At 39.0% G+C, this 14,709-nt stretch overlaps 1 protein-coding gene across 4 annotated transcripts in view; it reads left to right on the top strand.

Annotated features, from left to right (window-relative positions):
- Positions 1-14,709, top strand: part of fstl4 (follistatin-like 4) — a 223,648-nt gene that overhangs the window by 85,700 nt on the left and 123,239 nt on the right. For all 4 annotated transcript variants that reach the window (XM_044223041.1, XM_044223042.1, XM_044223040.1 and 1 more), the window contains one exon: positions 8,922-9,164. In XM_044223041.1, the coding sequence (XP_044078976.1) occupies positions 8,922-9,164 (243 nt within the window). The remainder of the gene's footprint in view (positions 1-8,921; positions 9,165-14,709) is intronic.

The following is a 14,709-nucleotide window of genomic DNA, read 5'->3' as shown; positions in this document are numbered from 1 at the left end:
ATTTAACTCTGCAGTGTCCTCAGATTAAACGGACACACATGAAGAATTTAGTTCTACACTGGTAAAGAAATGTATGAGGATCTTATAGTGGGGTACATTGTACCACATGTTTCCCAACACACAGTAAGACCTCATAAACAGCAGCAGCGACCAGCTCGTCATTTCACCTGATTACTTCTTCCATTTGCATCATTCACAATCAATGATCTGGGGGGGCAGGGGAGAGCAAGAGAAACATCAAGACATGGGAGGAAAACAGAGTCAGGATGTGTTTAAAAAGGGACTTGACGAGTACACTTAATCAGCTAAGTCTACTTCCTTTAGTCTTACCATCAGCCTTGCCTCTTCAGAAATCAGTGAAAGCTTCTCCACTACCGGTGTGATGTCATCAAAGTTTAGGGTTCAGTTTTAAATCTTTGTCATGTGTATTCGTCCTGTACTGTGTGGAAATAATGAGTATAAAAAGACAAATGGTAATTGTTTTCTGGCACTAGTTCATGAAAAAACAAGACTAGCTCGAAACCTAGTATATGGCTGGACCATGTATGGTCAATGTGCTATATTGTGGCCAAATTGTTACACGGACAGTCAGTGGTCTGTGTCTATAATGTGAATTCCTGGATATTAAATGTTCATCTGCAATGTTCTGTAGTGGTCCCAGTAATATTTGTTCTTAAAGTAGCATATCACAACATGGCTAAGCTACATTTGAGTCAAAAATGTTTATTATTGCAGTTGCAAGAACAATACTTTCCAGTCATATCTTAAGCTGTTTAATTTGAAAGAGAACATATTCAGTTCAGTGACTCACTCTTTATCGAGTGTTTTGTCAGAATGATTGTTATTTGGGGTGCTTTAATTGTATGCTCTTCTTCCTGCCCCTCAGTTTTAGTTATAGTGCATAACCATCGTCTTCACCTCTCACAGCAGTAGGTTTTATGTCGTTTTCCAGTTTCATTCCCTCATGGTGAATATCAGCTATTGTACCGTCTCTGTGCCATCTGCGAGCATATGATACTGTGATGCACCATTTCACTGTGACGCATTGGCGAGGTATGGACTGGTTATTGATTTTTCGTGAAGTGGGTGTGTACCGGACGGTCCCAGTGGGGCATGGACCACATCCTGCTTTGCCTCTTATCCCACTAGCAATAGCCTTAAATGGGTGAAGCATATACGAAATAGAACGTTACTTACATACCGTAACTCCAGATTCTATGAGTATAGGCACAGCCCTCTAATCTAGAGTTACGGTACAAAACTGACGTTCACGCCTATTAATTTTGAAATAATAAAGGCCAATGGGGAAACTCTAACACTCGATCGACCAATGGTGTAACTACATCACTCACTAACCCAGTAAGTCACAGACTTTTGCGTTTGTAGGGCTGGCCCCTGCTTTGCTGCTGTCCAGCCAAAAATGTAATAGTCAATAGATTTTTCATTGTCAGTAAAACCCCCAAAATCAGATAATTGTGAGCTACAACTTCAATGTGACTGTAGTTTGAAGCAAGTTCAGATGGGCTGCTGTGTATTACATCAAGGCTAGCAGCTATTCAGCTTACATTTTACTCTCTTTTTTTTTAATCAGTCAATTTACATATGTCTACAGTAGTTTGAAACTTTATAGACTTAAACACTGAATAGTTTTCTGCAGTTAAAAAACAGTGACAGGATATTGCTTTACTGGCACCTTTTTTTTACGCCTCCAGTAGGTTCTGATTCTGGTTTCCTTATTGTGTATGCGGTGTGTGTCTGTCTCTGCAAGCTTAAGATGCCAGTCATTAACAGTACATTTTCTGTATTCACATATCAGGAAAACCATTCCACAAGTTGGCTAACTGTAATGGCTTCAGTGTCCATCCATTCAATCACATGCAGTGAACACCAAGGTACTGGATAACCTGCCATTAAGAAAGAGGTCATGGAGGTAATAGGTAATTTGCAGCACTTAATGGAGAAAAATGGCTCTAGTACAAAGTTTATATTAAATGTAATTATCTTCTCAAGTTACTTCATGTAGTGGTGTTGCTGTAGTCATCTCTAGTGTCTAGAGTGAGTCAGGAGGAGACAGGATGTTTCAAAGTCAGGTTACTTTCTGTCTTGGTTGTTTGCTGGTCGGTCCACCACTTCGGTCCAGACTGAAATATCTCAACAACAACTGGATGGATTGCTATGACATTTTTTACAGGTGGTGCCCAGAGAATGAATCTTAATGACTTTGATGATCCCCTGACTTTTCCTCTAGCGCCACAATGAGGTTAGACATTTCTGCTTTTGAGTGAAATGTCTCAACAATTGGATGGATTGGAAGAAATTTGGTACAGACATTCATGTCACCGTCAGAATGAATTGTAATAACTTCCACAACTTTCACTTAACCTTTCACCTAGTGCCATTATCAGGAAAAAAATTCACTTTGTCCAATGCTTTTGTTTAGGGTGAACGTGACATTGCCTCATAGTTTTTGGGTTGGAGTTTTTTGGGGTCATGTGGACAAAATTACTGGATTGTCTCTGGAAAGGGGACTATAACTTCTGTTGCGATAAACACTAATATATATATATATATATATATATATATATATATATATATATATGAGGATCAATAGATGGTGTAATGAAGTAACTGTACATGTAATTTACTAATTAAAAAAATAGACAGGTACAGGAAGATGAACATGTACTACATGTTGCTGGATTTGGGGGGGTTCCCGAATGAAGTGACTTTAATCACAGTCTACTTGTCGTCCGGTTCAATTCTAACAGTCAAGACTAAAAATGTATCTATGTTGGTTGAAATAGTTGTGTGAGGTTTTTAGTCTTACTAGGTTTCATTAATCTTCATGTTTGTTTCCTGTTCCAGTTGCAATGCACTAATAACGGAATGTGAGTACTACAAAAAGATAGCCTGACACAAAAAACAATTCATTCTGCATAGTCTCTATTGTTATTTTGGTAGGTGAATATCAGTCATTAATGATGGTGTCTTCCAGATCATATTAGTAAATATATCATTAATGCTTGGCCAAAGGATTTAGGGGTTAGATATTGTGCAAATTAATTGTCAATTTCTATTTCTTTGTACCATCTTTAAAATCAAACATCAGTGATTTCAACTGAAGGATGCTCTGGAAAAAAGTAATGAGGGAACATTTTAAAACATTTTCAATTCTTAATAAATAAAATATACATATATATATATATATATATGAGAGAGGGCAAATCATTTGTCTCAAATATCTGGGTAACTTAAAATAAACTCTGCAATACATTCTGTCTCTAGTTATTTGTATAGTTTGTTTCCTCAGAGAAGTAACATAATTTTGGGTACAGTGCAGCAAAATGGACAGTTTGTTCTTACCTGTGTGTATGCCATAGCATATCTCACCTAGCACCAAGGGCTGCTGTTGTCCATTGATATTCCAGCTAAGCGTGCATGTCAGAAGCGCTTTGTCTGACTGCGCGGCACAGGGGAGACAGTGTTTGACGGCGCGTCTCTGAATTTAATTATCTACAGCTGCTTCAGAGCAAATAGAATGAGCTGTAGGATCAGCGGATGTGACAGAGCTTTTCTTGGGCTGCAAAACACATACATAAATGCAAGTATTTCATACACATGCGCACTATGCGTGCACATACATGCTACACAACTATACTCACACAGGTGAAATGAAAAGATGACACAAGGGCACTCTTGGGGCTGAACAACATCTAACAAAAGCTGTCTGCTTGCACAAAATGTCCACTCTCTGTTTCTGTAAATGTCACACACTGATATCCTGAAGGGTTTGTGACTGCAGCTTCTGTGTTTCCATGGATCAGATCGGTTTATAACATGGTAGTGCTGCAGGCAGCGAGTCCCACATCAGCAGGGCAAATGTTCTTCCAGTCTAATTAGTAAGAAGCTCAGCAGTGTCCCTCTGTCTCTCTGAGGAGAACATATCAAAAACAACAAACTTCCCCTCTGTGGAGCTGGATTAAATACAAAATAAATAAAGTTAATAGTGATTGCCTTTTAAATATTAAATAGATTTAAAGAGCTTGAGAGTCTAGCCTTAGGTATAAATATATTGAGGCATATTTTAGTTGCTAAATAGAGCAAGGGGTTTAGACACAAGTGCTTTGCTTCTGGAGTGAAGTGACATATTTACTCACTCATTTTCTCTGCCTGTGTGTGTGCTGTGTTCTTTATGCAAGTGTGCTATACAATGCACCTGTGATCGCAAGGATACAGATTGTATGCCTCGCTCTGTATTCAAACTACCAGTGACTTCATCACAGTGATACAGCAACGACACAACTGACAAGATTGTAGCTTCTCCCAATGAATGAAAAGGCCGTCAGTCAGGCAGACAGTCATGCTGTACCTCCAGTTATGCTCTCATCCACTTGCATAAAAGGAAATGAAAGGGGAAACTTATCTTTGTCTGTCAAAATGTCAGAAAGATAAGGCAAAATGGTCTTAACACTTCCATACAAATCCCACATGTTCCCATGCAATTATCAACAGTGTTCCTTGCAAAACATGTCCTGGAAATCTCTGATTATAGTGGACAATGTCTCAATTTTCCAGCAGCCCGGCAGCCCAGCAGAGCTCAGCACCAGACGGGAATTGACAAAGAGACAGAGGAAAGAGACAGAGAGAGAGTATACACATGCGCAACAAAATAAAGAAAAAATACACAGAGGACCCAATAAAGAATAAAAGAGAAAGGAGTAGAGTGACAGGCTTGACACCGGTTGGTCAGCCTGGCATTGTCTTGGCACCGCAGAGCGTCTAAACTTGTAAGAGCCATTCATAAGCACTGTGCCTGCAGCTTAGACAGGGAGGATTATCAAACGACACTTTTAGCCTCTTAAGCAAGCCACAATTGCAACCAACATGGTCCAAAAGAACGCGAAACAAAGGACTTATAGCGAGGATGAACACGAGCACTAGGACTTAGCTAAATGTCAAACAGCTTGTGTATTGTAGATGTAACTTTTATGCGCTATTGTTTCTGTTGTTTGAGTGGCTGCTGTCCACGTACTCTATTCTCTGAGCAAAATGGGAAAGGGCAAGGGGGCTGATGGAGTGAAAGGAGAGGCAGGGAGGGAGAAAACAAGAGGAGGAAGAAGGAAGAACAGCCACCGGTGGGTAACTGCAGCTGGACGGTTGTTGCTAAGCGCTTAATCTCCCACACTTTGAGAATACAAACGATCTTGTAATCGTCCCCGACCTTGACATGAACAGCAAGGTCGCAAGGGAGCCAAGCTATTTTGCATTTCCCACAGATGCTTTGCCGAGACATGCAGAACAATTAGTAAACTGGATAAAAAGGAATTGAGTCTGCCTTACTCCACTCGTCCTCCTCCGTCTCCCCCATACTCCCCTCAGGATAGTTACCTGGCACACCCCCAACCCCACAGCTTCCTCTAATAGATTCCTAATTCTTAATTATGATAAAGAAGTAGTCAATGCTACCAAGTCAGGTTAGACAACACATATATGTGGCCTGTGTCTGTGTAGGGCTGCAGCTATTGATTTATTTTCTTATTGACTAGTCTATCAATTATTCTATTTCTTAATTTATCAAATGTGTATAAACTGTATGTAAGTAGTGAAAAATGCTCATCATATGTCTTCACATTGCTTGTTTTGTCTGACCAACAGTTATCATTATTTTGATTGACTGTTACAGCAGTATCTCTGTGTGTTTGTATTTGACAATGTGCCTGTGTTTGCAAGCACAGATGTTGTGTGTTAGACAGTGACTGAACAGAAGAGTGTATCCTTGCCTGCATACTGACACCTCAAAGTGAGTAGGAGGGTGCTAGTGTATTAATGTGTGTGTGTGTGTGTGTGTACGCTTCTGTGCCTCTGTGCGTCGGCCCTTGAATTGCCTTTATGTAATTAAGGGACTTTTGTCCTCCGACAACAGCGCATTACCTATATTATTGAATATGCTGAGAGCTGAGATATAATTATACTCCAGGCAAATTCAATTTCTGTTTTCAGCAGTTTGATTATAAAAGCCTGGACTGGATTCTTAAGTTAAGCCAGTATGGTTTTTAGCCTTATTCCACAGAGGGATAATAGAACTGACCCCTTCTCAGCATCTTAACTGACTCGACCTCAAACAGCATCAACACAATGGCCACAAAGTCCCATAACTGAAATGTAATGTTATGAGCAGCAACTTTATATTTGGTTTTACGTGTTTATTTCTTTAGCTGTTAGAATTATGATTTCATTTTCACCATTTTATAGTGTTGTTTTCCCTCTGCCTTGACATTGAGTTTATTCATGTGGTGCAATTTGTTTCTCACATTGCTGCAGTCACCTCCTTTATATTTGCCATGGAAACCAGGCAGAGCTTGTTAACATCAAAGGTAATAAAAAAAAGACAGAATGCTTGAAATATTAGAAGAAGAAACAGTGCTAAAACTCAGAACAGTACATTTTGAAGGCTAAACACCCAACCACAGGCCTATAATTGCTGCAGTCCTCAAAGTTTTCAAACAGTTTTTGACATTTTATATTCTGTAACAGCATGGACAGTATTGTGTGGGAGTTCAGGGCTTCAGAAGGGTGAGAACTCTAATGGGTGCATTTACTGTTCTCCCTATAGACGTAAAAAAAAAAAAAAAAAAGGACAACTCGGAACAAAACTCAGTGTAGAACAAAACTGTCAAATTGACTCTCAAATAGTCATTAACGTCAAGTATACTATTATTTTTATTAATTTATTTGCACGTAAAAATTAGATGCAATGATTAGTTGATCAAAAGAAAACAACTATTTTGATAATCGATTAATCGTTGTAAGGATTTGTGCTTTCTTTGTCATTTATGATAGTAAATGAAGAGTCTTTGGGTTTTGGACTGTTGGTTGGACAAAAGAAGCAATGTGAAGACGTCACTTTAGGCTCTGGGAAATTGTGATAGGCATTTTTCACAATTTGACATGTTATAGACTAAACGATTTATCTATTAATTGTGAAAATAATTGGCAGATTGATCGAAAATGAAAATAATTGTTAGTTGCAGCGCTAGTAAAAATAGACAGCTATCTTAAATCAAATAAACTGAACTGGAGTTCCTCCTCTGCCAATTAATTCAACACTGTGGGAGTTGTTCATGTTTGCTTATATTGATTGAGCTTTCTCACGATCATATGAATAATGTGTAAACTCAGGGAAGGTTTTCAACTAAATTTTTATGCCTAATTTATTACAATTGACATTTGCCAGATGGGCTTGAGAGGCTCCAAATGCCTTACTTGCACCTGTTTGAGCAGGTAGTTTTTACTGCGATAACCCCAAGGCACATTAGTCCAACCCTCAGATCACAACAAGAGGGGGGGGGGGTTTGGTCAAGCTCATGGAGTCAGGAAAGATCAATCCAAGGTGGAGCGTCTGGCTGGATCAGCAGCTTTTTGACTTGCTTTAAGTGCAAATAGATTAAATCAGGGGGAAAAGGCGAGGTGTCCTAGGCAGTGAGTGGTGATGATGGGGATGCTGGCGTGTGCATTCGCTCGTGTGTGTGTGTGTGTGTATGTGTGTTTAACAGGGCCTAGAGAAAGTAAAGCAGGTGTGAGTTTTACGTTTTGAGTGCACCTACACACTTAAGTATTCATATCTTTGTGTGTCTGTACACAGATATGCACATGTATGTGCGAATGAGTGCTGAGAGGTGTTAATAAGGACACCTGGCGGTCTGATTTGTAGGGAGTTAGGTTGCATTTAAAAAAAAAAGGTTTTCTACTTGTTAGCACCGTCTTGTGTTCAGGACTGGAGGTGTTTGGTTTGAGTTTACGCATTTTCTATTTCTGGTGCATACTGCATAATTTGTCTTGTTACTGTGTTGTAATTGATATGTTTACTTTGTTTTATTGTACTTGCATATCTAATGCAGTATTTGTGTAAATCAGGAAGAATGTAAGCCTTGTTTTGATTTTCTATAAAGCAGGAGATACATCAGAAAATACAATTTTTGTATTTGTGCAGTGGATTTATTGCTAAATACATTAAGCGCTTCTACAGAATGAAATGGTACTCGTCACTGGTTCACACCTTTTTTTAAATTATGACATAACACCATTTCAACAAGACATGCAGAATTGCCCCTTGATGTGATGTCATAGTGGGAAAATATTGATATTCAGCATTTAATTCTTCCTGTTCGCGGTCTTCATTAAGTTTGCATGCATCTGCTACAGAAAAAGTCTTTGGTTGATCAGCTGTTATGGAAGGTGGCAAAGAGGGCCCACTGGTTGTTGTTTAGGGGGCAGTTTTATTTTACTTTCAATTTTTGTACTGTACACAGACATTTCTTTGTTCTTGAGTGATTTCTTGCCACTGACTATACAGTACTAGACACCATTATTTTATTTTCAAATAGGGTGAATCTGCTGGATATGAATCAGCAATCATAAAGATTGTATGCCTCGCTCTGGATTCAAATTACCAGTGACTTCATCACAGTGATACAGTAACGACACAACTGACAAGATTGTAGCTTCTCCCAACGAATGAAAAGGCAGTCAGTCAGGCAGACAGTCGTGCTGTACCTCCAGTTATGCTCTCATCCACTTGCATAAAAGGAAATGAAAGGGGAAACTTATCTTTGTCTGTCAAAATGTCAGAAAGATAGGGCAAAATGGTCTTAAGACAAGGTCAAGGACGCAATACTCTGTATGTCTGTCTCAGCCCAAAATTTGTGATCTGTGCTAATGGGACAGATGTATTTTATTTTTGCATTGTGCAACTTCAGCTCTCTATCTTGTACCACCTGTCTTTGTGACTCGGTTTCAGAGAGTAATACAGACAAGTAAAACTGTGGCTATAGAACGTTTCTTTCTCTCATGAGAATTTATAAACTTGCTTATTTACTCTTGTTCCCTTCCTAAATAAACCCTTTTCTCTCTCGCTCTTCCAGCCCTTTCTGACCCAGATGGAGGTCCCTGTCGGAGGACCTACTGTGGACGGGGTCGACAGTGTGTGCTGATGGCAGAAACCGGCCGTGCTGAGTGTGTTTGCCAGGAAAAATGCCGGCCCTCCTTTGTGCCAGTGTGTGGCTCAGATGGCAGGTTCTACGAGAACCACTGCGAGGTTTACCGCACCGCCTGCCTGGAGAGGAGACGGATCTATGTGGTGCACAGCAAGGACTGCTTCTTCAAAGGTACCGCTTGACTGTTACACTGCTACACTGTAAAAAAAATAAAAAATTGTTCAACAAGTTATTTGAAGGTACCAGCAACACCATGTTTAAAAAGTCTAATTAACTGGGATACTTTACTTACAGTTAGGACTAATAAATGACATAGAGGAAGTCTGTACGTCACGCCCATGATGTGTAACTGGTTTCCCACAAAATATTGTCCCAACGAGGATATTGCTATTAGCCAGGTGTGTTTTGAAATCTTTTTTTTTTTTTTTTTTTTTTTTTTTTGCTGAAGAGGAAAATTTAAGTCTTTCAAACCTCTGAAAGCATTGCATTCTGGTTGTGTTTGAAATCATTACATGATTCTGGAACAGTTTTCTTGTTTAACCTCCCTTTAGTAAAATACAGACATTAAGAGTTAGTAAGCATCATGTAGGTTGATAAGATTTTAATTTTTGCAGTGCAACCACTGCTATACCACAATAACACAGTGATGTTGCAAAGGGACTATTTGTCTTTGATGTCTGTCTTATCACTGAGTATAGTACAGGTTAACACTTTTGATGCTATTTGTGAGTGAAAATTGCCCTCAAATGATGTTCTGATACATGTGAGGCATACTATTGAGCAATTTGAAGACTGCGGTGAGGCTTTGACTTCAGTTTGATATTGAAACATTTAAACAGAAATAGAGTTGTGCGGATGAACAAAGCAATTGTTTTGTAACACGTTGGCACCTGTCAAGCTCTTGTCACGAGCATCAATCATGCTGTGGAAATCATGCTGTTTCTGTTAGCCACCTTTTTTCAATCGAGATGAAAGAATGAAATCATTTCTAGTTTGGCACTGAAGGCTGTGGTTCAGGGTCAAGTTTGTCTGGGAAGCGATAGCTGAGCACTGACATCGGCACTCTGAGAGTAAGAATTTTTCTCAGGTGCTGTATTCATCTCCTCTGTGTGCTCTGCTGCTGTAGTCACACTCCTTTCAATTCAAGTTAGCATACTTACTTGGCATTTGTGGAATTTTGATGGTGAGTTTATTGAGAAGGTAAACTATGTTAGAGCAGCCTACAGATGTCATTAACAGGCTTTTCATGCTATAATTTCATCCAAGAATTTAAACTTCCTGTGTCATAAATCAGATCTCAGTGCTCATGGAAACTGGAAACATGGAAAAAATTTGTACATATAAATTCATATACAGTGGTGTGAAAGGTGGTGCAATCACTATTTCACACAGGGCCATGTAGGTTTGGATTTTGTTTTCCCTTAATAATAACAACCTTCATTTAAAAACTGCATTTTGTGCTTACTTGTGTTATCTTTGACTAATATTTAAATTTGTTTGATGATCTGAAACATTTAAGTGTGACAAACATGCAAAAAAATAAGAAATCAGGAAGGGGCCAACACTTTTTCACACCACTGTATTATGTCCACATACACGTCTAACTTCTGAAACACTCCTCCCCTCTACTTCCTCTACTACATCATTATCCTGGCTCTAGGTTACTGTGGATCACCAGTTCTCTATACTAAATCATTAGAATCTTCACTCCTTGACTATCACTTTTTAGCAAAAGTGCACTCCCAGCATGAACAATCAGCATTATTATTCACTAAACAGCCCAGCCGCTTCATCGTGACTTTGATTTAAAGGTAACAGGGCTAGGTAGGGCTTCTACTAATTTTAAGTATTCACACACGCACAAATATTATTTTAAGTGTTTTATTTAATCAGTGGCTGGGAGTGGTTGACAGTCACTTTCAAATACTGCAAGCATGCATGCATATGTACAGTGTACCTGTTGGCATCATCTCCTCCTCCTTTAAATTTAGTTTTCCAGGTCAGAGTATTATTAAACTTCTTTTTTAATCCCTCGGGGTGTGGATGTTAAAATAGAAAGTAAGGCTGTAGTTATTTAGAGTGCATGGTTTCATGTCAACGCAGTGCAAAAACACACACTCGCACACACAAACACGGCAGCACTTTTAGTCATATCACATTAGGGAGGGAGGATTCCTGGCAGTCACCACCATGCATAGCTAATCCACATTAGGGATGTTCAGTCGGCACATTAGGCTTAAATTCGAGATGTCTGAATGCAAACCAGCAGGCGATGGAAAATGTTGGAAATCAGTCAGATGTCACGGGAATCTTGTGTGTGTGTGTGTGTGTGTGTGTGTGTAATTGGGAAGTAATTACTGCACCTGACGTACAAAGACATCATTGGAAAGCATGTCTCACAGTGCTGTGTTAGAGTCATTATTTACAATTATTGTTTTTTTTTGTATAAACAGCAGAGGAACTGGAGAGGTGGTGCAGTGGTTGTCTCTGGAAATGCCAGCATCCCTGCTGGCCTGTTGGTGGCCTTATTCCACTTTGTTTACCTGACTGCAACCTTACTGTCTCACTCCAAACCCTTAAAAATAGCGACACATCCTGGTTTGAAGCTTGTGTAACTCATCCAAACATTATGATAGACGCCTTTTCCTGATTGCCCTATGGAGTTTGTGTCAGTACTTCATTTAGCAGGTGCTCCAATACTTAGATGTATAATTATCAAATAAGTCAACATAAAAACATTAGAAAAAACATCTGCCACATTAATTGCACTGGCATAACACAACAATATTGTATAGACATTGTATAAACAGGTATTACTCACTGAGTGGTGTATTGTTGTTCCCTTGCAGTGTGGAGTAGATAAAACCACATTTTCTCCCTCCTTTTGAACACATTGATTCATTTTCTCTGTTTCTTTGGTTTTTTTTATGTTGTTTGTTTTGATTATATATTTTGGGGCCCATTTTTGAGAGCATAGAGCTTATTAAATACTAGATGGCAAAGAATGTTCTTACTCTCAGTTTGAGAACAAGACCCTCACAGACGAAAATGGATCTCTTGGGTCCCTACAGCTATGCATTAAGCCACATGGCAAAAACCTTTTGGCCTTTTTTGTAGTAATTTTGCTTTCAAATTTGATAAACCTAAAAGCTCTGCTGTGAAAGCCAATTTCCTACAGCTCAGGGCTATGGTCAAAGTCAGTCTCGAATTTGGCAAGTGCTTATGCTGGCTTTCGTCTCACCATATCTGGATTGTTGCGATTCACTGTGCACAGCCAGTCCAAAACTCTCCACTTTGGCAAAAGAATATTATATTATATATAATATTCTATTGTGCTGATCTATAATATTCTATTGTGCTGATCTAAAACGATGTAGTAGAGTCATGTTTAATTTTGTATCTATGACATGTAGTTTCATTAGCTGTTCACCAAGTTAAGAAGTTCTGGCAGGTAACACTTTTAATCACCATCATCGTCGTCGTCACATTGATTTGTCTTCTAGATGCCTGCCTCAATCAGTTCTTAGTTGATGTTTTCCAGACTAAACTCTTGAAGACTCAACTAAACCTAGAAGATTTGGCCAGGCAGTGTTAGGCGACTTCTGTCTAGCTTTTACTTTTGTGTATACTGTGTGTAGCATGTAATGTCAGATGTTTTTATATGAGCTTTATACAAAAAGTTGACTTTTTTTCAAGGAGAGAAGGCAGCTCTGTTTAGTTTTATGTTTTTAATATTTTTATTTTATTTATTTTCTTTTTCCTCAGGCAGTGGGGAGAAACAAGGAAGAGGGTTTAATGGTTGAAACTACTGTAGACCTGTTGAGGCAAACATAGTCGCAGAGGCAAAGGAATTTACCATTCGGCTGTCTATGGGTATGCAGATATTCTCTTTGATGCAGCTTGAAGAAGGCTGTAGCCTCTTTCTGACCTGATAGCACTGCTGTAAGTTTTTTAAATGCATTTCTGGTTTGTGACAGGCAGGAGAGGTGATTGCATATAGGGTGAAAAGGATGACTATAAACCTCTGGATGGGGCTCTTTGTTCTGCCCTGTCACTGACTTCTTTTTATTTACACACAGTCCGTTTAGCTGGTACTTTAATCCATATTGATTTACCAATGAGAACTCATAGTAGAATAACAATGGAAGAAGAAGAAACAATTATAAAATGCCATATTCACAAGTAAATAGTTAACTGTTGCACACTAGTAATAGGGACACAACAGTGTAGGAACCAAAACAGGATAAATGTGTTTTTCATTATTGCACCATTTCAATAAATTGAATTCTGTTTTCATTGTGGCACTAGCTCAGATTACTCTGAGCTAGCTTAAGCTATTCACTTTACAAAGACTCTGCTGAAGAATGTCTAACATACACGAGTGAAAGTCAAATTGATAAACAGCTTCAAAGTTAAAAGTTATTTGACCCCAAATGGCTTCAGAAGGGGCACATTGTCAATAAAAGACTCATTTGCCAGGTGCACTCAAACCTAATAACCCATTTAGGTTGTAATTGCCAAAAGTCATAAAATGGGTTTTCCTTGAGGATGTCGTCTGTTGTTTTGTTTTTTTTCACCATGTGAAAAATGACACCCCCTCTCACCAAATAATTGATGCCATAAAAATGATAATACCTTTTAATAAAAAGACAGTGCCACCCCTTGACTTTTCAGACTTGCACAAATGATCATGCATGGTTATCACATTTGTATTTTTCTAAATAATCAGGACAAACTTGGCAACCAAAACATTTCAAAACCTCTGATAGTGTGAGCTGATTTGTTAAAATGAGAAAAACATCGTAAAACGAAGTACAAAGTACTGTGAAGGTTGGAGTGGTGGATGGTCTCATACCACCTGTCAATGTTGACACTTCCTTGAATGAGCTATGACAGCCATCTTGCAGTGACCGTAACTAAGTAGTTTTAGTTGCCTAAACTTTACCATATCTTAATCACCAAGGTGGCAAATTGGAAAACACACATATGAGTCTCTTTGCACTGGGTATGAAAACATTGTTTGATATGTTGGATAACATGTAGAGAATGTTTTCAAGGACATGTACTTACTGTCCAATTAATACATTTCATTTACAGATTTTCATTCTCATTGATTTTAGTTGATTTCAGATGTGTATGTTTCTCTACATGAAGCTGAGTGATTTTTACCAAAGTCTAATACACACTGAAACTGAGTAGAGTAAAATGCATCTAAAATGCAAACACAAACACCTTGTGGCATTGTGCAAACAGCTTATTAACTAGCAAGTTATGGAAGATCACAACCATCACAATCACTCTGCTAATTTGTGAAATTAGCATTACAAGCACAGATGTTTCTGCGTCTCTGCGTTCTCCTATGGTGAGCATTGGGCTGCAAGTCGACCCACTTCTGACCCTGGCTTTGATTACAACCCCATCCCTTTGAAACCATTTGAAAAAGGACTAACACAGTTGATTAATCGCTTTCATCTTCCTGATGAGTAGGAAGCTCCAGCGAAGGCAGACCAAAGAGACATCTGTTTCTATTGGGTCATGTAGGGCACTCAGCAGGGGGGTCTTTAATGTATCCCGCTATGACCACTTCATTAGGGACAAGTCGTCGTACTGGTAATACTTTGTCGTGAGACTGTCGACTCCCAGATCAGACGGGGGATGTGTTGCCATCCGCCAGACAGAAATTAGTCATGAGTCTCCCCAGGGTCACAGTGAGCTG

This window comes from Siniperca chuatsi, linkage group LG14 (genome assembly GCF_020085105.1).
Source record: "Siniperca chuatsi isolate FFG_IHB_CAS linkage group LG14, ASM2008510v1, whole genome shotgun sequence".
In the NCBI taxonomy this organism is placed as follows: Eukaryota; Metazoa; Chordata; class Actinopteri; order Centrarchiformes; family Sinipercidae; genus Siniperca; species Siniperca chuatsi.
The sequence above is the reverse complement of the archived record's forward strand: the minus strand, read 5'-3'. Positions and strand labels throughout refer to the sequence as shown.